Source organism: Podarcis melisellensis (genome assembly GCF_964234715.1).
Source record: "Podarcis melisellensis genome assembly, chromosome: 8".
NCBI classification, from domain to species: domain Eukaryota; kingdom Metazoa; phylum Chordata; class Lepidosauria; order Squamata; family Lacertidae; genus Podarcis; species Podarcis melisellensis.
Genome location: NC_138540.1, coordinates 3,765,833 through 3,790,010, shown reverse-complemented (window position 1 = coordinate 3,790,010; position 24,178 = coordinate 3,765,833). Strand labels below are relative to the sequence as shown.

The window sequence follows — 24,178 nt, the reverse complement described above, 5'->3', positions numbered from 1 at the left end:
GGTCAGGAATCAAGTGGTTGTGATGACACAACCGTTGCCCTCTCCGTAACCTCAGGAAACATTTACGACACCAGTTCTCCTTTGATGAAGCAAGGCAGGGGCTCTCCTCAGTGCAGGGCCTGAGGTGGAAGCATGGCCACCAGGTTCGCATGCCTGCCCCTGCTTCCTTCACATTTCTGCTGCATGATGACAACGGAGTCCGTGGAGAAGGATGGCTGTCGCTGACTGCAGCTGAACAATCAGAGCTGTGGTTTCACTCTTGTGGAAAGTGGCAATGATGTCACCACCTTCTGGTTTCTACATCAATATCTAGACTTACCTTATCAGAGTTCCTGGTCATGTGGCTGAACTGATTCCCAGCACATCCACACTGTGCTATGTTAGGTTTTTTAAAAAGAAGTTTTCCCTTTAGATGAATAAAGTGTGTGGAACCATTCCAAGGTTTAGGTTTATCATTGATAGGGAGGTCATCTGAACCATCTTTATATCGATATAGGGATGCTTCCAGGACGCCAATCCTCATGTATGTCTGCTGGCTGTGTGCATAGCTGTCTCCAACGTCTTACTTGTAAGCTTTCCAGGGTCATTGCTCTAGGAATGTACAGGAACGGAGGTGGAACAAAGGGTCCCTATGTTCTTATTGCTGAGCCCAGGGCCAGCTCCAGGTTTGATGGGGCCCTGGACAATGTGTCCTTTTATGGCCTCTTTCCTCCATTGGTGGTCCTCCTCCTCCATTGTTGGGCTTTCTAGGTGGTGGTCAGTGATAAACAGTGCTCTGAGGAGCTCCAGGTAGCAGCATTTAGATTTCCCATAATGCCCCAAACAACTCTATGCCAGGGGTATTGTGGGAAATTGAAATAGTGACTTAACCCATCTACATGGTGTGGTTTAGAGGACAGGGAAAATGCTTTAAAGGTGGACTGAGGGCAGGTGTCAGTGATGGCCCCAATAACTGTCCATAACTGTCCACTACTGGGTGCTGGTAGTGGCCCTAGCTGATCCTGACCCTCAGTTACAAGATGAGAGCAGCACTGGAAGCAAGGAGTTCTTACTTCTTACCATCCTTATGGCAAATGTCAAAAGGCTTAGAGACATTACATGGCAGGTACCCCTTTTATGTCATCCGGAACTCTGCAGCAGCTGAAATCCTATTGTTGGTAATGATAGGCACCCACATATCCTATTTGACTCCAGGGAGCAACTTTCTGATATTGTATAATTCCAAACTGCAGCTGAAATGATATAATACATAAAACTGAATTTCACCAAATTTCAAAAAGTTTAAAGAAAAAGTAAGAAGTCGAAATGAGAGTTCCACTCCTAAAGCACACCCAGTACTTGCAGCATTTTTCAGATATATAGAGAAAATCCTGCTGTATTTTTTGGACGGTGGGGAAGTTGCAAGTACACCTAGTTGCATAGGAAAGAGAAGTCCTTTCAGCCTCTCTGGTGGGCACCATTGCGGGCTGGCATTCCCCCATGCGCCAGGATCCGATGTGGGAAGTACTGTTTCTTAGGCAGCAAAGGAAGCTTCTGGGTCAAGCTTGCTGCCTGGGTAATTGGTCCCGCCCACTCACCTAATTGGCAAATTGTGAATGGGCATGGACCATCAGGGGCGGGCTCAACCAACCCCTCCAGAATATAACATAGGCCTTGCTCTGCAGCCACTTTTCACTAGATCTCCCACCCTTTATATATTGTCATTGCTCTGCTTGAGCCACCGTATCCGAGACCAGGCTGGAATCTTCCTAGCTGGCAAATTGGCTCCAGCCCTCTGGGTTTCACCATCCTTCTAGCAAGTGTCACAACTTTGGTGGTTTGGCAATGGATAGGCCTAGTCCTGGTCAGAGAGGAGGTTGTGATCTCTGCCTGGTCCCTCTGAAATGGGGTGTCGTGTTAAAGGGGTACTGGGGAAATTCTTTGGTCCAGATGCCCAGGCAGGAGTGAGGGGCTACAGCACCCCTCAGGTACAATCCAGTGGGGCTGTTACTCCTTGATGTAGGTCAGCAACTCCCTCATTTTTGGTTGATCCCAAAATACAAAGTCTTCCAACAGGTTGGCTGGAAGGGGTGGGGTCTACCCAATGCTTGTGCCAAACCTCTTACATATGCTGTCAATAAAGTTGGGGCCTGATTTTGCCTAAATATTGGTTGTCATTTCTCTTATTCTTGGTATTGGGGAGGACCGAAGGGTATGGGGGGATGCCTTGCTATGCAAAACACGAATCCTTGAAAGCCTGCTTCTATGCAATCTTTAAAATAAAGGAGCACTCCTTTGCATCAGAGCTCTCCAATGATTATTTTGTAGTTGGCTATTTTTTTAAAAAAACAGAGCTTTTTGCTGACAGGGCCCTGCCAGCTGCTCAGGTTGCTCACAAGCTTGCATTAGTCCCATTTTAGAAACCACTTAATAACAACAATAACAATACAAACAACAACAACAACAAAGAAACTGCTTCCCCCAAAGTGTGCTGCATCTTGATTGGAAAGCACTTGTTTAGATGAAGCCAAAAGAGCAGCCCAGCTGAGCAGCAGCCCTCAATTTCCTTTGGTCCTCTGTACACCTACCTGCCTCGTGACTCTTCCAATCGCGCTTCCAATCGCCAGGAATTTCAGGGACCTCAGCTGCTAGTATCAGGGAGGCGGAGAGGGAGGAGTGAGTCTGGTTTCATGAACAAGGGACGCTTTGTCCTGCAAGAGGCCCTTCCTGAGTCGCATGGCAGAACATGGTGCAGGATGCATTCCAAGAGGTTTTCACACAGACAGGTGTTTCAGGAAGATTCACAAAGGCACACCCCTTGTCAAAAATTATTTAACTGCCATCCTAGGAGCCCCTTGAATCAGTCCAAATCTTACAGTGAGCTCTGATCTTCATTACACAGTATAAGTTGTGATAGGGGAGAAATCTGATTCAGCTTGCATTTAAAGGCAAATCTACACAATTCACACTTTCCAAAACAATATGGGAACAGAAACATGGCCAGTCTTCGAAATTTGAACTTTCCAAAGTTAGCAATGCAGTTCTCCAGCCAAAATGCCTACACCAGTGTAAAGTGTCCCTATTTTGAAAATAACACACAAAAATGCATTGTAATAGGGAAGATTGCCTTGCAAAAATGTGTGCACTGGGCAAAATGACATACAAAAATGTGTATATTAGGAGAAATTCAGACCAAATTTCTGATGAACTTTCACAAGGCCATTTAAATCATTTTAAAAAATCACAAACTGATGTGGAAATGTGGAGAACTGATCTTGACTGGGAAAAATGAGGAACTGTGAGAAACCAAAATGGACAGATTCATCCATGACTTGTACAAGTACACTGTATATTATGTTCCTATCGATCGCTACATTGCTCTCAGACAGTTAAGAGTTCCTATTCCCACAGAAGTTATGTAGAAAGGAGAATTCCCAACAGCACACTTTGTCTCAGAGATGAAGTAAACTGCCATAATTTCCCTTGCACAGAAATACCAAAGGCACTATTCCTAGTCAGCTTCCTGAAATCCACCCCCCTTAGCATCCCTGTCAAACTAGTGCTAACCAAACCAAGTCATGAACACGGAACAGGTGACTCCAAAACAACAAGCCAGGTAAAGGATCCAGGGTGGGAATGCTCATGGTGAAAGCCTTGTGGGGAAATGGCGACCGCCAGTCCCTTCTGCAAATGCAAGGTGGCGTGATCCACAAGGGTAGCAGACCCCAGCATAGATCCTTATTCTCTCCCCCTCCTCTTCTTCCTGATGCATCTCTTCACTCACCCCTTTTCCCTGGCAGTGAGGGGAGTGCTATTTTGTGGTTTGCCTCAGATGCCAAAATTGGGCCAGCCCTGGGAACATGTAATCATGATGGAAATAGTGGAAGTGGATCACCGGGCCCAGAAGACCTCAACTCATGACTAAAACAGTAGTGAAATGGACAAACATGACAAGGTGAGGGGGAAGGGCATTGGCAAAGGGTTGGCTCTACCTAGGCTATACTCAGAGTAGGCCCATAGAAAGCAATGATCCTATGTTAGTCATGTCCATTAATTTCAATGGAGCTAATGAAGAATTAAGTGTGGGTGTGGCTACTCAACTCAGTAGGTGCTCAACTCACACACATCCAGAGAAGAACATAAACGTGTACTCATATATATATGAAAATATCCAATATACAAACACCTATATATGCACAACACATGTGCAAAGCGTGCACCTATATTTAGCCCAAAGTGGGGTTCATCTTTGCACACATCTGTAGATATGCAAGCAATAATTAAAAAGGTCATAAAAACACACGTAGATATACACACACACAAACCCAGGCATGCATGCTAACATACAAAATAGGCATGTGTGCAATGCTCACAGAGATATCTTATGTGCACACACACGTATGGCCAAGTACAAAGGCAAACACACAAACATTTGTGGATGTGCAGACACAAACACATCACATGTATGTATTCAAACCTGTAAATACGTACATGGATTTGCAAAGCACAGATCTAGATTTCTACTGCAAATGCATGCTAAAAGTTTTGCACATACATGTGCAGAAGTGAACTAAACACACAAACACATGAATGTTAAAACCTTCCATGCACATATAAAGCACAGACATGCACAATACAAAAGAGAAAATAATAATTGCAAAGCCCATCTCTCTAAAGACCTCTAAACTTTGGACATATGCAGGTATATATTGCACATAGCACACCAGAATATATGTGTATGTACGAAACACATGCTAAAAGCATATATTCAGAAGGGCACACATATGCAACACATACATGGATTCACAAAAGTGCATCCCCACTATATACAATCATGTATATTTTGCATGCACAAAAGTGCACCCAAGTGCAAACACCTATGAGGATCCAAAAGCATGCAGAATTATACAGAATATAAGTGTGCATAACATTTCACTCGTCTGCTCTGATAAATACATGCATGTGTGCAGAAGTAATCTTGAAAATCCTGCACTGATCTTAAATCTGCTACAAATAGGAAGGTTTCTTTTTAACCTCCCACAGCTGACCCTTCTAATGCATGCATTTGGCAGCTCCAAAAGGTCACTCTGTTGCAGCTTCCATAGACTTTCATAATATAAATTAAACAAAATTGCAATTATCCTCACCATGGACAACCGTGTCCATCTTCATTTGGGCGCATCAGACAGACACACCTCGGTGGCAGCATGAAAAGTTAGAGCTCGTGGATGCAGCAGGCATTGGTTTCCCCTTGCACTTGGAACCCAATTTTCCTGCAGCAAATTCACTTCTCCTTTTCCCTTGAATTCCCCGATCCTCCAGATGACGCACCTGCATTTAGCGAAGTGTCTGTTGTTTGCTCTTCCACATTGTCCCACCTCCGATGGACCGACAGCATTCCACTTGTGATTACGGCAGGCTGGGCTCAGCACCGACAAGAACCTCTCTCATTAGCTCACACCAGTTTCTGCAATTACCTGCTGAATTGTTTGCGAACTCGAATGTGGAAAGCAATTATATAACGACAGCATTTTCACTGGCACTGTAATTATAATTTCCAAGCTGGTGTTGTGCAATGCAAACTACAGACCCATCCGTGCATCTTGTGCAGTGCTGGGAGGTTTCATGTGACGTGCAGTAAGATCTGATAATAAACAGTATACCATTTCGCTTTGCATGGGGCAGCTTCTAAACACGTGAGTACCTGACAAACTAAGCAGCCATTCCCAAACAGGTGCAGTGGTTGTTCCTACGCCAGCCTCTGTGCAGGATGGGTGAGGAAAGACCTAGGATGCTGTGAGGGGCAAATAAAGTGGCCAGCTTTTGATTTCAGGAGGACATCTAATCCAACCCATGATGGGGCGGCCAGCTGCTTCTTAAACATTCCCAGCAAAGGAGAACCCGTCACCTCCCAAGGTGGCCTCCTGCACTAAAACAGTTCTTACCATTAGGAAGTTTTTCTTAATGTTTAGTTGAATCCCGCTCCTGTGCAGTTTCCACTCGTTGGTTTCCCCAACGACAAAAGGAAACCAGAGTTGCTCCACCTTCTGTATGACCTCTGTCATGTGAGGCCACCATCAAGTCTCTTCTCCAGGCAGAGTGTATCCATTTCTCATGTAGGGTTGCCATGTTTCAAAAAGTGAAAATCCAGACAGAGAAGCTACACTGCCGTTATCGGTTGACGTACGTCTGGATTTGCCTGGACGTTACTGCTTTTGGATGCAGTAATCTGTGTATGTCCAGTAACTTCCAGACGTTTGGCAACCCAGCCATAGAATGAACATCTCTCACAGGACTTGGCTTCCTAGCGCCTCCTTGTCCTGCCCACTCTTCTCTGCACAAGTTCCCACTTGTCAATATGTCTGAACAAGAAATGTTAACCTGTATAGGGAACAGGGGGTCATCCCCAGGGTTCTTGTATAAACCTCTGTGCAACCAGCAACTCTGCTTTACCAGAGTTCCTGAGTGGGTGGTGGTTTCTGCTCTTGTGAGAGTGGATAAAGAGCCGTCTTTAGACTTTCCCCTTTTAAGGTTGGGAATGCGCAAGTGGGGTGGGGGTTGCACAAGCAGACCCATGCCTCCTAAGCAGGTTTGACATCACCTGTTCAGGTACAATGTCTAAGCAGGGCTTATTCCCACGATGCGGGTTGCATTAGCCTTTTCAACAGCTGCATCACACTGCTGGCTCATGTTGAATCTGTGACCCACTACAATGCCTAGAACCTTTTCACATGTCCTGCTGCTATGCCAGGTCTCCCCCCTTCTGTACCTGGGCCTTGGATTTTTTGTACTGAAATGCTGAATTTCATTTCAGCTCAATGTTCCACCACACTACAACTTCCTATACAGTGGGGAAGGAATATGGCAACCCACGTAGGAAGCTGCCTTATTCTGACTCAAGACCATTGGTCTAGATAGCTCAGTATTGTCTACACGGACTGGCAGCAGCTATCCAGGGTTTCAGATAGGGGATACTGCCCCAGCTGCAATCTTATGCATGCAGAGCGGGTGCTCTACCATGGAGCTGTGGTCCTTCCATCCACCTGGAAGATGCAATTGGAAATGGAGTCCCCAAATCTATACACTGAAACCCACATGGTTGCTTGTACCAGCAATATTTATACCATTGAAGCAAGAAGTGCATCCCAGGAGCTCTTGCAATCTTACAGAGAGATGAAGCACCAATAAAGGTTGCACCCCTAAGCACCAGTTGTGGTTATGACCCCTTCAGACTCGTGTTTCTGCAACAAATTCTAGACACAATAATAGTGCATTAATGATGGATTTATTCTGCTTTATGGTTCCCCAATGCAACTGCATTGGAGGGGCTGCAATGCAACAAAAGTGGGGCAAAAATAAAGCAGTTGCATTTATTTATTTGTTTGTTTGATTAAAAAAAATACGTGAGATTTCAGCAAGAAGTTATAGGGTGTGCACTTACAGGAAATGAACCAGTGTGACTACACCAAAACCTTTTCAGGCACCAACAGTAATGAGAGTGGGATTGTGTGTAATTGACCGATAGCATCATGAGCACAAATAATCATGAATGTGCAATAAAAAGGAGAGGCCTTATTTTATCTGTCAATCAATTTATCTATCTATCCATGTGGGTTGCATGATTAAGGTGAGCATGTTGCGTGATGTGCACACATGGCCACTGTGGATTTTTGGGGGGCCCCAGAAAATTCTTGACAATTTTGGGGGGACAGTCAGGCTAGATGGCGCCTATGAACCAAGGTTAGAGAGGCGGGGGTAGTGCAGGCAGGGTGAGCCAATCCTAGATAGATAGAGGGGATGCCCACCCTCTGTCTATTGTGTCTGTCTGTCTGTCTGTCTGTCTGTCTGTCTGTCTGTCTGTCTATCTGCAGAACAGAGGATCTGTTTCGTCCAAATCTCTGAATCAAACTACTCATTACACTGGGTGCAAGGGAATAGAATGTGTGGCTTTCTTTTAGAATTTAAATAGCAACTGCGGGAGAAGCAGTCAGATCAGGACCTCAGGACATGGGGCTTTTTAAACACTACCCCTGTCACAATTTTCAAATACCCCTGAAGCTGATATGAGCCCTGGGAAGGAAGTCTAATTGGGGAGAAAAATGGGCAGGGCAGGATTGAAGCAGGAGAAGCACACATACCAAAACCTAGACTCACTCCCCCGGGGAAGGCATAACTTTACCCCATCCACAGGGAACTTCTCTCTCACTGGACTCCATGGAAAGAAGGCATATATTTGATTTTCTAAAAACCACATCAGGATATGGTGGAGCTCTGCCCACAGTCCCAGAACACCAGCATCCATATATAAAACCCATTCTAGGAGGCTAGAACTCAGGTGCCAGGGTGCCTGGAACAGAGCTGTGTCTTCCTAACCTCAAGTCATGCACACTTATGCCCTAAACCATGCAGTGGAGGTGCTTCTTCTTTTTACTTTTATTTACCGGTATCTATTGAATTTATATACTGTCCTATACCCGCAGGTCTCAGGGCAGTTCACAGAATAAAATCAAAATATAAAAACAAAAAATACATAATCCAAATACAAACAACAAGAACCAAATAAATACCCCCCATACACACCAACTTTGCACCAACAGGACGCATTTAGGAACTTGGCTGAGCACATCATCACTAAGACATCTCTTCTCAGATCCCCAGCAGGTAACTTGCCGTACTACTCCTGGCACAAACATCCAACACCAAGCTTCTCTTCACCCCCAGGACCAGGGATTCAAGGGGGGTGAAAGGAAAGGGGGCAAGATGCGGTTGTCCCCCATCTGCCCTCCCCACAGTCATTTGACATATGTGGTTACTGAGTCTTGCTAAATTATATTGCTCCAACAGTGGGGAAGCAGACACATCTAGTTGGGCGATCTGTTTCCAACAGAGGTCAGCCAGCCAGGAAACCCCAGAGCATAAGCACGTCAGAAAAGCCTGTTGGATGAGGCCAATGGCCCATTGATTCCAGCATCATGTTCCTGCAGGGGCCAACCAGATAGATGCCTGTGGGAAACCAGCAAGCAGCGCCCAAGCACAAGAACCCTCTCTCCCACTTGCCGTTTCCAGTAACTGACATACCACCCAGAACTGCCCTTTCATGTATAAATGGTTTTATATTATTTCATATGTGATTTTATATTATTTTACTTTGCCTTGAGATTTTAAATTTTGTAATGTTTTTTTTTTTATACTGGTTATTGACTGTAATAAAATGACTTGACTTGACAGCAACTGCTATAAGCACGGCATGAGCACAATCGCCCTCTCCTGTTGTTTGTCCCTCCATCAGCCTTCCCCCACCAGGTGTCCTCCAGATGTTGTCTGACTGCAACACCCACCATCCCCAGCCAGGGATAACGGGGGCCGTCCACCCCTCTGGTTTTCAGAGGCGCAATGCTTCTACATGCTTTAGTTCTCCTGGACAACCACCCCATGATCCATGAACTTATCCAATCCTTAGACAATAATGTACAGAGGTGTTTTTCGATGCATGCTCAGGACATAAAAAGGCTCCTTGCGCATTCTTAACCCATTCAGTGCCCTGTGGCTACACATTCCCCCTTCCCTAGTATTCCCTAACCAGAGTGGCATGCAGGGAAGTAAACACACCTCAAGCGAAGCCAGCGCCACCCAGGTCAGGGAGTTGCCCCCGACTTAATTGACTTGGAATGCTTTGCTTTTTGGCTAGGGAACAACACGGCAGCATCCTGGGAAGGCAGATGCAAAAGGGAAACAAAGCCGTCTGCCTGGCACCATTCTTGCCACAAGTGCCTATTAGTTTGTGGGCTTAAGCCAGCCTCCCTGGAGGAAAGCACCTCTCACGTGGAACTCAGCACGAGTCAGCTCTCCAAGTTGGCCCTTCCAGGCTAGTGAGAGGCCCATTAAAGCAACATTTGGCTCCTTTGCTCATCACAGGGTAGGCTGCCTTCTGTTTCTGGGGAAATGATGCACAGTGGAGGAAAGAGACAACAACAACAACAGCAAGATAAATAGAACACTGCCACCACAATACAGGAAGCCATGGCAGGCCTCTCTCTGTGCAGAGAGGAGGCAGGGAAAGAGGAACAAGATGAAAACCTGTGCCATGCAGAGGTCTCAGGATTTTACAGTGCAGTCATCCAACCAAAAACTATGTACAAAAATGTGTATATGAAGGGGAAATGTGCATAAAAATACCATACAAATCCGCATTATTCTAGGGAGCATTGCTTGCAAACATATACATAAGGCAAAGGTGCATACCAAAGCGTGTATATTAGGAGGAGAAGCGTGCATTGAAATGCAGACAAATTTTAATGAGGAAAATTTGCAAATGCATGTGGAAACTTAAGGGTGGAAACATGAGAGCGAGAGAAGCTGAATTTGGCAGATTCACCCACCCTTAGCAGAGGCAGAACTAAAATAGCCACTTATTTTCCAAACAGGTATCCTCCAACATGGTCCTCCCTCCAAAGATCAACTCAATGGAGCTGAGGACTCTTGGGACTCATCCACACTTCTCTTTGTACCGTGATTTCTAGTCACGGGTCTGACACTTGCTAAGCAATCGTGTTCAGTTTATGGTTTTTTGATTTGTTAAGCTATGCAGGAGGTTGTGGATTCTCCTTCATTGTGGAGGTATTTAAGCAGAGATTGAATGGCCATCTATCATGGATGCTATAGAAGTTCTAGTTACAGATAGGTAGCTGTGTTGGTCTGCCGTAGTTGAAACAAAATAAAAAAAAATCCTTCCAGTAGCACCTTAGAGACCAACTAAGTTTGTTATTGGTATGAGCTTTCGTGAAAAAGTGTGCTATGGAAGTTGATATTGCATTGCAGGGGGTTGGACTAGATGACCCTTCGGGTCCCTCCCAACTCCACAACTCTTTGATTTTACACTCTCTTTCTCAGCATGAAGGGATCTAGCTTACATAAGACGATGGAACTTTCATAATGCTCAATCAGGCTGACTGTGCTGGGCATGAGGAAATCCAAAAGGATCAATTATTCCAATTCAGCTCAGAAGTAGAGTGCAGTTTGGAATCCCACATTTTGGAAGCTTTTGCACTTTAAACAGCACTTTGCTTCCAGAAAAAGTTGGTGAACTTCTCTTGTAACACGGGGACACACAAAAGAAAGAAAGAAAGAAAAGAAAAAAGGCCCTCAGGTTGGCAAAGGTTGACATGTAGTTAATGGAAAGCAAGGGGGTGGGGAGAACTATAAATGGCAGAAGGAATTTATTTAAAATTGGCAGTGGAAGTGTTGCTAGCAGGAAGCAGGTGGGTAAGATTAATCTGAAAGCTGCAGAGGCTGGAACTGGGTGGAAGTGCAAGAGAGTCACTGCGGCTGTGAAAGAAGGAGAGGACAGGAAGGAAACCACAAGCACAGGTGGTACCAGAGATGTATTTTAACTTGGCGGTGGGGGCGATGAGATGTCATCACTGGAGTTTTGCATTTGAGCTTCTGCTCTCTGCCCTTTATCTCTTCTCTCTGCTTTTGGGGGCAGTAGGATTGTTTTTCATGGCTGAAGTGTTTTAAAAAGGTGGAGCACAAATGTTTTAAAACATAAGTAAACAAGCAAGCAAATAGGAACAGAGACAGTCCGTGATATTTTCCAACCCTATTCGAGACACACACACCCCCCGCTACCCCACCTCAATCCGGCTCCTCTTATGAGTGTCATAGAGCAAGCTTTAGAGGGAACATAACTTTAAAAGAAGGGACACGGGTGGCGCTGTGGGTTAAACCACAGACTTGCCGATCAGAAGGTCTGCAGTTTGAATCCCCCGATGGGGTAAGTTCCCGTTGCTCGGTCCCTGCTCTTGCCAACCTAGCAGTTCGAAAGCATGTCAAAGTGCAAGTAGATAAATAGGTACCGCTGCAGTGGGAAGGTAAACGGCATTTCCATGCCCTGCTCTGGTTCGCCAGAAGCAGCTTAGTCATGCTGACCACATGACCCAGAAGCCGTACGCCGGCTCCCCCGGCCAATAAAGCGAGATGAGCGCCACAACCCCAGAGTTGGCCACGACTGGACCTAATGGTCAGGGGTCCCTTTACCTTTACTAACTTTAAAGACTATTGGACAAATTCATGGGAGAGGGCTATTGACCACTACTAGCCATGAAGGCTCTGCTCTGCCTCCACTGTCCAAAGCCGAAATGCTTCTGGATGCCATTTGTCCAGAAAACACAGGAGGGCAGAGAATTCTTATGCTCATGCTCTGCTTGCTGGTTTTCCACAGGCATCTGGTTGGCCACTGTGAGAACAGGGTGCTGGACTAGAGGAGCCAGTGGCCTGATCCAGGAGGCTCTTCTTAGACTCTTAACATAACTAAGCAGGTCTGGGCCTGGGAGCCACGTGTACACTTTCATGATGGAAGAAAGGCAGGATATAAATGTAAATTAATAATGAATAAATGAATCTAGTTGGCCTTTGTTAAGAGAGTGGGGGTTGGGCTGGATGGAATTTGCTTGGTCAGCTCCAGGGGAAAAAACCCATTATTAGTCCTTCCAAAGTTTCTGAGAGCATTGGCTTGTGCCATGTGGATCACATGCTTTTTCAGTTTTCAGTGGCACTCAGAAAAATATTGGTGCTCCGAGCAATGCCTTCGGTTGTCTTGTGCAACTGGAAAAGGCCCAGGTAGCTGGAATATAATAATAATAATAATAATAATAATAATAATAATAATAATAATAATAATAATGATTTATTATTTATTTATACCCTGCCCATCTGGCTGGGCTTCTCCAGCTACTCTGTGGCTTCCAACAAAATATTAAAATACCATAATACATCAAACATTAAAAGCTTCCCTAAACAGGGCTGCCTTCAGATGTCTTCTAAAAGTCTGGCAGTTGTTCTCTTTGACATCTGGTGGGAGGGCATTCCACAGGGCGGGTGCCACTACTGAGAAGGTCCTCTGCCTGGTTCCCTGTAACTTCACTTCTCGCAGTGAGGGAACCGCCAGAAGGCCCTCAGAGCTGGACCTCAGTGTCCAGGCAGAACGATGAGGGTGGAGACGTTCCTTCAGGTATACTGGAACAACTGGAGAAGGCCTGGTGCAGGGGGCCAGGAGAGAACGAAATTCCATTCATGTTTCATTTAAGCCAAATTGATCAAATGTGCAGTTTCTGAAACAATATGGGAACCAAAATACAGCTATTGCCCAAAATTTGCACTTACCTAAATTTTGCAATGCAGTTTGCCAACCAAACAATGAGCTTGGCAACACTTCCGCTTGTCCCATGCCTAGAACCATAGAATTATAGAGTTGGAAGGGTCCCTGAGAATCATCTAGTCCAACCCCCTGCAATGCAGGAAGCACAGGCCTGAGCAATTTTTCACTTGTTCCATGCTTTCTATGCATGGGTCTGAGCCCTGCAGCTTTCCCCTAGAAAACACACTCTTTACAGCTGAATTGGAACAAACAGCAATCTTCAGAAAACCCAAATGACCTTTGCTCCAATTCAGTGTAAAGATTGGGAAAGAGCGCATAAAAATGAATGTATTGGTGAAAATAGCACATCAAAATACATTAAGTTAGGAGAAGTTGCTTGCAAAAAATGTGTACATAAGTTAAAACTGAACATAAAACGTGTTTATTAGAAGAATTTGGTATTAGAAGAATGCTCATGAGTTTTCATGATGTTTTTTTTTTTTAAATAACAAAATGCAGAGAACTGAATTTAGGACTGGAGCAATTAAAAACTGAGAGGACTAAAATTGACAGATTCTTCCATCCCTTGCCTGGACTGAAATGACTCAGGGTCAGATTAGAAGTGGCATTTTGACACACCATTTCCCCTTGTATGGTAGGTTTTGTTTTCTGTTTTTTAAGAAATAGGCATCAAGAGACCTTTTCTTCACATAGTGAATAGCTGGTGCTGGGCAGAGGGACTGTGGTAGAGACAAAGGTTTAAGCTTGCCCTCCCCAGGCCATGGTCCTTATCCTGCTCAATTTCCTAACTCCACCATGTGACAGCTTTTGTTTTTTCAAGGGCAAATGATAAGACATTTCACCCCCTGAAGCAAAGGGCAAGATGACAACTTCCCATGTACAAGAGTCAACTGAACTGGTAACTGCATCTTCCTTCCGTCTCTGATGGAATAGCACCTCCCACCCCATCTATAGCAGCCACTGACAGCTGGTTTAGGGTGGCCAGGACAGGGGACAGCCGAGGGGGCCAGCCAGGGAAGAAAAGCCATGGGGCTCTTGCCTTGGATAACGGTCGGGACAGTCCTAACTATATGGCAGGTGTAACATATTGTTTGGTCTTCAGTGGCATTCAAAATGACTCTGAATGGCCACTGGAAAACACAGATACAGTCATAACTCGGGTTAAAGACGCTTTGGGTTAAATCTTTTCAGGTTGTGTCCCGCAGCAACCTGGAAGTAACAGAACGGATTTCTTCCAGGGTTTGCCGCTTGCGCATGCGCAGATGCTCAAAATGACGTCACGCGCATGCGCAGAAGTGGTGATTTGTGACCCGCAGGCGCAGGTTGCGTTCTTCTCAGGTTGTGAACGGGGCTCTGGAACGGATCCCGTTCGCAACCAGAGGTACCACTGTATGGCTTTATATTTGGCTCTAGGGTGGCCAGTTGTAAAGTGATTTGAATTTAGCCCCACAGGCTTGTTTTGAGTTGTGCGCATTTGCCCTTCCCTAGGCACCAGGTTCATGCTCTTCCTTAAAGGCCACTGTGTAGGCCTGCCTGAGTGTTCATTCAGTGCATCACCAGCTTCTCATGGAAATCAGCTGAGCATACATTCACATGACCTTGTGTGATTCCTCAAAATGCATTTTATTGTCCTTGCTTAGTCCCTATTGCAAAGACCAGGCAGACATTTAAGAAGCAATATAAAAAGCAGCAGCATCACCTGATCTAAAAACACGGATCTGAAAATATTCCAGTTCAGGATCCAATTGTGCTCTATATCCTAATTGATTAAGAAAAATGAACAAAGAGTCTCCATTCTACAGTTTCAAGTTGTGTTTCCAATATCCTAAATGCTACTGTGGAATTCCCTATAAAAGTCAGAGGCTGCTTATTAAATGGTACTCAATACATACGATATTTATAACCCTCATCAAAACCAATAAAGCATGTTGTTTATTGCCTTCAGTTTCCGGTATACAAGAGTTAAGAACTCCACACTGTAGCGACCAGTTTCACCTCCTTCTCTTCTCTGGGATGATGGAATTCACATTTGTTCATTAAGTCTTTAGCTTAAGCTTTTAGTTCTTATTCTCGGCTGAAACTCACCCTCAGGACCTGAATCTGCTCATATTCCTCCCTTGTTGACTCCCCCACCTCCCAGCAGATTTGGAATAGGCTTCAATACAGCAATTTACAGTGGAATCTTGCACTTGTCTACTCAGAGCACCATTGAGTTAACTGTGCCCAGGGCTGTAGTCCTAGGCTGTGTACACATTACTGTTTACTCTGGCTCCATTGTGCTCCTCCACTGGTGTTTGAAGCGGAGTACACGTAACATTTGCCACAATCCGTGTCTGTTCTGTAGTTTCTTATGGAATACTGCTGCTGGATGCATTTCACCTCAGTCCAGCTTTTATCTGAAATAACAAAACATAAGAAGCCACATTCACTTTGCAGTTAAGCTGAGGTGTGTACATTTGGGACACAGCTGTTGTGTATATTCAGGTGGCACAGCTTCATTGAACAGGAGTTCAGGAGGGCTGTAGGTTGGGGAACACAAATCAGGTAATGCATATCAGGAGAGAACATCCTAGATTATTTTGCAACACTGCTGTGTCTTAATCTCTTGAGAAGCATATCCTTGGATGACTGAATCACTTAATGACTGCAGCACTACCTGCTGGCAGGAGGAGAGGATAATCCTTTTGGCTGAATTCTTTCTTCCCATGGAGCCTGTACAGTGGTACCTCGGGTTAAGAACTTAATTCGTTCTGGAGGTCTGTTCTTAACCTGAAACCGTTCTTAACCTGAGGTACCACTTTAGCTAATGGGGCCTCCCACTGCTGCCGCGCCACCACCGCACGATTTCTGTTCTCATCCTGAAGCAAAGTTCTTAACCCGAGGTACTATTTCTGGGTTAGCGGAGTCTGTAACCTGAAGCGCCTGTAACCCGAGGTACCACTGTATGTGCTAATTTGTTATGACAAAGCAGACAACTAGCGTAGGTGAGGAAGGGGAAATAATTCCCAAGCATAATGTTTACATGATTGTGATATGGTGGGGGCACAGGATGGAAATACAATTGATGGACATCTCTCTCTCTCTCTCTCTCTCTCTCTCTCTCTCTCTCTCTCTCTCTCACACACACACACACACACACACACACACACACACTCCTTTTGTGTGATCAACTAGGCCCAGCACACCAAAAGAAAAAAAGAGACAAGACTTTATCAGATTTCTTGACAACAGTTCAGAATCAAGTACCGGTAAATAAATAAAAACTAACTATCCAAATATCTGAAGGGTTGTCCCATGGAAGACGGAGCAAATTTGCTTTCTGCTGCTCTGAAGGCTAGGACCCAAACCAATTGATTCAAATTGCAAAAAAGGAAATTCCAACTAAATATGAAGAATGTTCTGAGGCTAGGAGCTGTTTGACAGTGGAAGGAACTGCCTTAGGAAGCTGTGGACTGCCTTTCATTGGAGGTTTTTAACAGCGGTGGGGGGGGGGTCATCTGTCAGGGGTTTCGTAGCTGTGATTGCTGCGTTGCAAGGGCTTGGAACAGAGGACGCTCGGGTCTCTTCCAAGTCTACAGACAGTTAATTGATTCCATGATTATTGGCTGCTAAATGCAGTTCACCGAAAAGAACCCTTTGGGCTGAAGGAAGGAAATATGCAAAATGTTTCTGTAGTGTATGATGCCTACAGTGGCCTATTCACACATACATGTAGTCCTTTAGTGTCTTAAGGGAACTATTAGGCGCAGATTCCCGTTCTCAGGGGCCAGGCTGATCCTCTTAGCAGGCGAGTCTCTAACTTCCATCTGCGGCTGCTTTGAGGTCTGGTGACGGAAGAGATTGGCACGGAAAGGAAACAGTTCTTCCCCAATATGGGCCAAGGCGGATAATCTCATTCCGTCTGGCTGCCTCCGGATCGAGCGCGCTCCTCTCCCTCCACGTGAGGGGGAGGGCCCGGCTGGGAGTTCCTCGGTGACGCACACTTCCATATATGGCGGCCCGGGGAGGAGCGCCGCCCGCGAGCGCCGCGGTACTTAAGCTCCCGCGCGGAACTGGGACCAAAGTCGGATCCCCGGCTGGCTTGCGAGAGAGGCATCGCCGGGACTGTTGCGCGAAAGCTCGCCTTCATTACTCTTGTTTGCCCTCTCTCTCGATCTCGGCTTCCCCCGTCCGGCGCCAGGATGGTGATCGAGGAGGTGGTGGCCCTGGAGAGCTCCGGCCTGGCGGCGCTGCTGCGGGACCCCCGGGAGGGCGCGCGCACGCTGGCGCTGGACTGCCGGCCCTTCCTGGCCTTCTGCCAGGCGCACCTGCTGGACTCGCGGCCCGTGCACTGGAACGGGCTGCTGCGGCGCCGCTCCCGCGGCCGGAGCGCCGTCAGCCTGGACTGGCTGCTCCCCGACCGGGCGCTGCTGGCCCGGCTGCGCCAGGGCGAGCTCAGCCACCTGGTGGTGCTGGACGAGGCCAGCCGCTCGCCCGCCGCCCTGCGCCCCGACAGCCTGGCCCGCCTGCTGCTCAACGCGCTGCTGCGGGAGGAGCGGGCCGGCACCTCGCACATCTACCTGCTGCAAGGTGAGCACCGCCGCCAGGTGGGCTTCCGCGGGGAGGGGGCGAGACACGACCCTCTTCCAGGAGAGGGAGGGGGAGTCTTTGGGATGGGGCTTGAAGGAAAGGGATGCCTGTAGATGGTGGCCCCGGAAGGGTTCAGATCCCCACCCAGGACTGAAGCTCGCTAGGTGTGGGTGGGCCAGTCGCAGTCTCTCAGTTTGCCCACTCTACATGGACATCCATGATAGATTACATCAAATGCTAGACCTACTCGGAGTAGACCCATTGGAATTAATGGACATTACTATCTTAAGCCTATTAATTTAAGGAGGCCTGCTCTAAGTAGATCTTAGTCAAGAGGCAGTCTATTTATATTTATTTTACTTTTATCCTGTCCTATTTTGGGATGGTGGGTGGGATAACATTAATAATTATAATTATTTTGGGGTGGAAAGGAGTTGCTTCAAGTTCAAACACCCCGCTTTGACTTGATAGGAAAAAATAAAAAGCCTTGATGTATTACAGCAATCTTTTTAGAGGTTTTAACTTGCCAAGACAAGTTTACACTTAGTTGAGTTCCTCACCTTTTCCCCAAAACCTTTGATTCCAACTGCATCTTTAATTGGGAGAACTGAAGAAAATTCAGTTTTAGGGGGGATTTTATTTTTTTAGTTTAATTAGGAGGCATTAACATAAAGCCAGGATAGCCCTGGAATAGAATTGCTATATCCCAAGCAGACTCACCCCAGCTGTTCCCAAGGTTACTTGCAGCTAAGTCTGACTGCTATAGTGGTAACTAAATTGGAATTAAAGCGGTGGATGTACAAATCCCTTCCACAATGGCTGCCCTGGCGCTAAAGTGAACAGGTCATTCGCTAATCTGATTAGCACCTTCAGTATTGTAACCATGTCTGCTTTTGATATTGCATGCAGAGCCATATCACTCTTGCACTGTCACATAATGTAGCACCTTCATTGGGCTGCATGAACACCAAAAAAACACAACACCAGATACTAAATAAATACATTTGTTACTGACAGCAGTAAATCTGGGCCCATCCATGCATAAAATAATCAATCATACAAGATATCACAAACACAGGTTAAAGTTTGTGGCCACAATAGTGGTGTAACTGCAGGTACTTTTTAATGAAAGTGTATTTTAAAGGCACTATGAATAGATCTGAATGAAATGTATGGTCACTATGAACTATTCCAATTTGATATGTCCTTAGCGGTTGCATCTGTATAACATTCATCCTCAATTGAGATACACACTAAAAACTCTTCATTCGTCTGATGTTTAGGTGGCTTTGAGAATTTCCAAGCCAGTTTTCCAGAACTGTGCTTCACGTCGCCAACACCTTCTACATCACCTCCATCTCCATCTCCTGCTCTCCAAAGCCCTGAAGACAACAGCACAGAAGCAATTACTCCATTGTATGACCAGGTAAGTTCATGTGAATCTGGAGACCAAAGCAGCAAGAAGCTGAAATACCAATTCCCCCCCTCCCCCACATATTACGCTAAGCAGATATTTTTTTTAAATTAATATTCTGGGCCATTTAATTGCACTGTCTAGACTTTGCTATGTGAGTAATCGTAGTAAAATTACTGCTCACATGACAAAATACAATTGAGACTGCATAAAGGTATATTTATTCAGGTGTTCTTGTCCACCCTCTCCCTGAGGCTTGGAGCTGGTAACCACCAAGGCTGTCACCTACTTTAAGGATTTCACCTGATGCATTGTCTGTCTCAAGCGCGCTGCCTTGCCCCCGCAATTGAGGGGGCCGGTACCACGTGACGTGCGCAAGTAACACCAGCATGTTGTGTGATGTGCTAATGTCACTCGTGCCCCCCGGCCCCCCTAGTTGGTGCCTATGGTCTGCCTAGTAACAGATAAATTTTAAAAAACTTAAATCAGTTATTCTTTTTTACGACTGCATATTACCAAAACCTCAATATAGATGGTTGTGAAGATATCCAAGGAAGTCCAAGAGTTTATAGTTTAATCAGTAAAAGTTTAGTTAAAAGGAAGAGTTATCTCTAAATTTTTTTTCCTCCCCTTTGCAGTAACATACAAGACTCAAATAACCCTTTTTTTAAAAAGCAGAAGTCTCTTCAGCTCAAAGCTCTTGCCCATTAACCAACTAAATGATAGAATCATAGAAATGTGGGGTTGGAAGGGACCCTGAGGGTCATCTATTCTAGTCCAACCCCCTGCAGTGCATGAATATGCAGCTATGCCATACAGGGATTGAACCTGCAACCTTGGCATTATCAGCTTAGTTTATTAATCTACTAATAAACCTTGATAGCATAGTAGTAACACTACTTGGTTCATCCCTACAATATTCACCATCAATCCTATTTTGGCACAAAGGCTGATGGGCGCACTCTCCTTGTTCTTTCTCTTCTGCAGGGGGGCCCAGTGGAGATTCTGCCATTCCTCTACCTGGGCAGCTGCTACCACTCCTCCAACCGGGAGGTTCTGGAGTCCCTCGGAATCACTGCTGTGCTCAACGTCTCCTCCAGCTGCCCCAACTACTTCGAAGGCCAGTTCCTGTACAAGAGCATCCCAGTGGAAGACAACCACATGGCTGAGATCAGCGTGTGGTTCCAGGAAGCCATTGACTTCATTGGTAAGTGCAGGTGGCCAGTCAGGCAAACCTTTTCTGCACAAAGAACTCTCGTTCCCTAATGGTGGGCTTGGTTGTCTGCACCATCTTGCCACTTTGTAGGGAGGATTTTGCCACAAATGGGGGCAGATGTGTGGTAGAGAAACTGTTATCCATACCTGCCTCATATTCCAGTGGATTAAGTTATCCCTTGTGATAGTGGAAGAGATTTTGAGAGATTTGCTGTTCCCATGGCACACTGATATGCTTTGAACCTCTATTTTGCTTAATGTTGTGAGTGACAAGACGGTTTTGTAGATGGTTGGGGGTTGACCTCCAAAGCTGTACCAGGCAGAATGCCAAGCAAACACACAGATGCACACCCCCCACCCTTCCTTTGAGAAGTAACTTGGTAGAAGATTCCCCGTCTTATGGATTAGGGAAATAGCAAGCTGCCTCATATTGGCCCATCTAGATCTATATTGTTTACACTGGCTGGCAGTGGCTGCAGCCCTCCCTGGAGATGCCAGGGATTGAATTTGGGACCTTCTGCATGCAGAGCAGATTCTCTACCATCCTGCCTCCTACCATGCAGGCAACAAAAATGGCCCCCTTGCCCCATAAATGCACTTGCTCCTTGGATATGTCTGCTTCTGGCTCTAGGGCTGTGCTGCTCTTGTGGGCTGTCTCTTATGTGGCTCTTCTTGCTTGCTCCCCCTGCAGATTCAGTGAAGAACAGCAGTGGGCGCGTCCTGGTGCACTGCCAAGCTGGCATCTCCCGTTCGGCCACCATTTGCCTTGCCTACTTGATCCAGAGCCGCCGGGTGCGGCTGGAAGAGGCCTTCGACTTTGTCAAGCAGCGCCGTGGGGTGATCTCTCCCAACTTTGGCTTCATGGGGCAGCTCCTGCAGTTTGAGACGGAGGTGCTGTGTCATTAGCCCAGCCGCCCCACAGACCCAGCTGGGAGGGTGGGGCAACCTTCCTCTCTGTGGACAAAAAGACTAATAATGTGTGTTTCTGTTTACATCTCCAAGCGGGTGCTGCAGCAAAGGACAATGTTGTGGTTTTGGTTCATTTGCTTTCTATTGCACTAACTCCTGACTTCGGTCTCATGACTACAAAAGCAAAACAAGAGTGTATCAGGAGTGAAGAAAAGAGGGTGGCTCCAACTGTGTGTTGGGAAGCTGTCCTGTCCCTTTGTTGGGGAAGAGCTTTAAGGCCAGATCTATTCAGGTGATGCATTCTGCTTATTGATCATTACTGTCCACACACACCCCAAACGCAAGTAATTGCAGCTTAACACTGTGGCATCATATCCTAGCAATGGTAATGCAGCTGTGCTGCAAACCCCTGATAGGATTGTCAGAAGGTTTTCTTTTTTTGAGGTTGAAGCTACTTGGGGAAGTGGGAAGTGAATATCGTAATGCAATGATATTGTGCTAATCCAGCCTTCAGCCGTCTGGTGTTCTCCAGATGTTTCGGACACTGGGGGAGTTGTAGCCTGGAGGACACCAAGTTAGCAAAGGCTGGGTTAAGCCATTGTACCCTATATGGTATGCTGATGTCAAAGTGAAGTATAAAATGTGAACAAGCCAGCAAGAGGCTTATAGTTGGATAGCCGTTGCCGGTGTGTATCTCACCCTTCCTTCGTGGAGCTTAAGGTGGCATGAACAAGGCTCTTCTCATTTGATCCTCGCAACAGCTTTTGAGAGAAAGGTTAACCAGAGAGGGTGACTGGCATCTAGACACCCTCTAAGTTCCATGGGCTGAGTTGGCCTTTGGGAACCTGAGTCTGCCTTGCTCGTGTCCCAACAGTCTGTTCACCATTGTGCCATCCCTTCAGCTGGTACACTGGGAATCACTGCTGGGTTGTGGCTTGGCCAAAAGGACAAAACAAGTATGTCCCTCAATGCTTGTTTGGACTTAAGGTGAGTCCCAGGTTTGAAAAGCTGAAGAAGACTTAACTGCAACTGGCCTAATTCTCCCTTCAGCCTGAGAATTCAGGTTGAATGGAGGTGACTTTATAGTCCTATGGCTAAGGCACTCCAGAATCCCTCCTTTTCTACATCTTGATCAGCTGGCCCTATGCAGGAATTGATAGCACACTTCCCCATTTTAAAGGCTTCTCTCTGCCTTCTGTCAGTAAAAGTGAAGCTGTTTCACTGAAGCTTTAAAGACTGAGTAATATGTAAGAGAGATCCTTTTAAAAAGAAGCTTGGTTGGCTATCTTCACCTGACTATCCTCAAGTCAACCGTAGATCAGATTTTATTTTAAGCATAGGAAGTAAGATTATACACTTGAACTACTGTATCTCCATTGTCCAAGTGGTATGAGCTGCTTGCCTCTGGTCTCCAGCCTTATGCAGGTCAGCCATAGATCACCAAGCTCCATCCGTAACGGATTGCTCGTTATTCATATATGCTGTGAAACTGGGAGTCGATAAGCTTTATTAGGGTGAGAGTTGGGTTCCGCATCCCCAGATCAAGAGGGGAGATTTCACTGCCAATTGTACAGCTGTCCCCCTCCCCCAGCCCTGGGGGAAGAACAGGCAAGTATCCTGCCTTCTGGTATGGAGGGGCGGTAGGGGAAGGGGCTCTCTTCTGAATGCACTGAGAATGGACAACACCCACTGCAGCCAAATAAACCCCTCCTTCCCTTCCCCAGGGTGTTGTCGTAAACTCACTGAGCTGTCCTGTGTACCTCCCACTCATTTCAATGAGGCTTGCACAGGCAAACTTTCTGGGGGATTGTGCCCAGTGACCTCTTTCTGCCCCCTCCCCCGCAATATACAGTTTGTATATTTGTGGAAGAAAGAGGAGACCTCTTTCTTGACTGACATTGATCGTAAATGTCTTTTGCACTTTATATTTATTATTACCTGTTGCAATAAACAACCAGTTTTTATATTGCTTCTTGAGTCTCTTGATGCTTGATGTTGTACACACACACACACACATTTTGCCCAGCTGACACAACTTCTTGAACCCTGGAAGGCAAGGCAAACCCATTTAGCAAAGGCTAAAGTAGGATGCTCCTGCCAACCTAGCAGTTTGAAAGCACATCGAAGTGCAAGTAGATAAACAGGTACCACTCCGGCGGGTAGGTAAACAGCGTTTCTGTGTGCTGGTCTGGTTCACCAGAAGCAGCTTAGTCATGCTGGCCACATGACCCGGAAGCTGTATGCCGGCTCCCTCGGCCTATATAGTGAGATGAGCGCCGTAACCCCAGAGTCGGCCACGACTGGACCTAATGGTCAGGGCTCCCTTTACCTTTACCTTTAAAGTAGGATGCATCCACAGTGCAAGTGGTCTCTTTAAAAAAAATAAAACCCTTCAATTTGTCAAAAGTTCTCATCAGTCATGTCACCAGTCCTGAAGAGTTTATGGCTGCAGTGATGTAAGCTTTGAACCCAGGAGTCTAGCTCAGATGCTTCGTTGCTGTTCAGCGCTAGCTGCTTAAAATAATACCGGTGTTCCTTTGGTACAGAACTTTGATTTGATTACAGAATAAGCTCGTGGAAGCTTAGCTGTGGCCATGTGGCTTGACCTTACCTCTGATGTTTTTGTCAAGGCAGCTGGCGGAGAAAGATTGATGCCCCCTTCCTCGCAGAGGCCAAGAGCTTTAGTTGACCTCTGCTTGCCCTCAATCAGTCCATCTCTGGATCATGGCAAGTTGCCCTGTCTAGACCAGAGCCATCCCTGGGGGGGGGGGAATCCAGGCTGTGTGTCAGCAGGAGGAATTAGCTGTGAGTGGCAGGTGGGATATTGAGATGGAGGGGAGGAGGGGGAAAGAGCACATTTTCTAATCCTTCCCTCTTCCAGGGGGAAAAAAAACCCTGATACAGGACCATGGGCATATCACAGACACCTGCCACTA

General features: G+C 46.2%; 1 protein-coding gene and 1 long non-coding RNA gene across 3 annotated transcripts; one reads left to right on the top strand and one right to left on the bottom strand.

The window, feature by feature from the left end:
- Positions 1–459: 459 nt before the first annotated feature.
- LOC309375581 lies at positions 460–5,652 on the bottom strand. 2 transcript variants are annotated; one of them, XR_014170955.1, is made up of 2 exons: positions 5,127–5,652; positions 460–1,232 (listed from the first exon to the last, which is right to left on the bottom strand). It is a non-coding gene; the product is annotated as an uncharacterized lncRNA (long non-coding RNA). The 2 variants fall into 2 exon arrangements; XR_014170956.1 differs by having other exon boundaries at positions 5,311–5,652.
- An 11,653-nt stretch (positions 5,653–17,305) lies between these two features.
- Positions 17,306–23,211, top strand: DUSP2 (dual specificity phosphatase 2). The gene is made up of 4 exons (XM_081923228.1): positions 17,306–17,704; positions 18,988–19,130; positions 20,106–20,325; positions 21,025–23,211. The coding sequence occupies exons 1-4, from the start codon at positions 17,317–17,319 to the stop codon at positions 21,237–21,239; spliced, it is 966 nt and encodes a 321-aa protein (XP_081779354.1). The 5' UTR covers positions 17,306–17,316; the 3' UTR covers positions 21,240–23,211.
- Positions 23,212–24,178: the final 967 nt, after the last annotated feature.

Bases quoted from the DNA above. Each gene is read 5' to 3' on its own strand.
- DUSP2 (XM_081923228.1), top strand. From the start codon at position 17,317: ATGGTGATCGAGGAGGTGGTGGCCCTGGAGAGCTCCGGCCTGGCGGCG. The intron at 19,131-20,105 runs GTAAGTTCATGT...TCTCTTCTGCAG, and splicing joins TTACTCCATTGTATGACCAG to GGGGGCCCAGTGGAGATTCT. The intron at 20,326-21,024 runs GTAAGTGCAGGT...CTCCCCCTGCAG, and splicing joins GGAAGCCATTGACTTCATTG to ATTCAGTGAAGAACAGCAGT.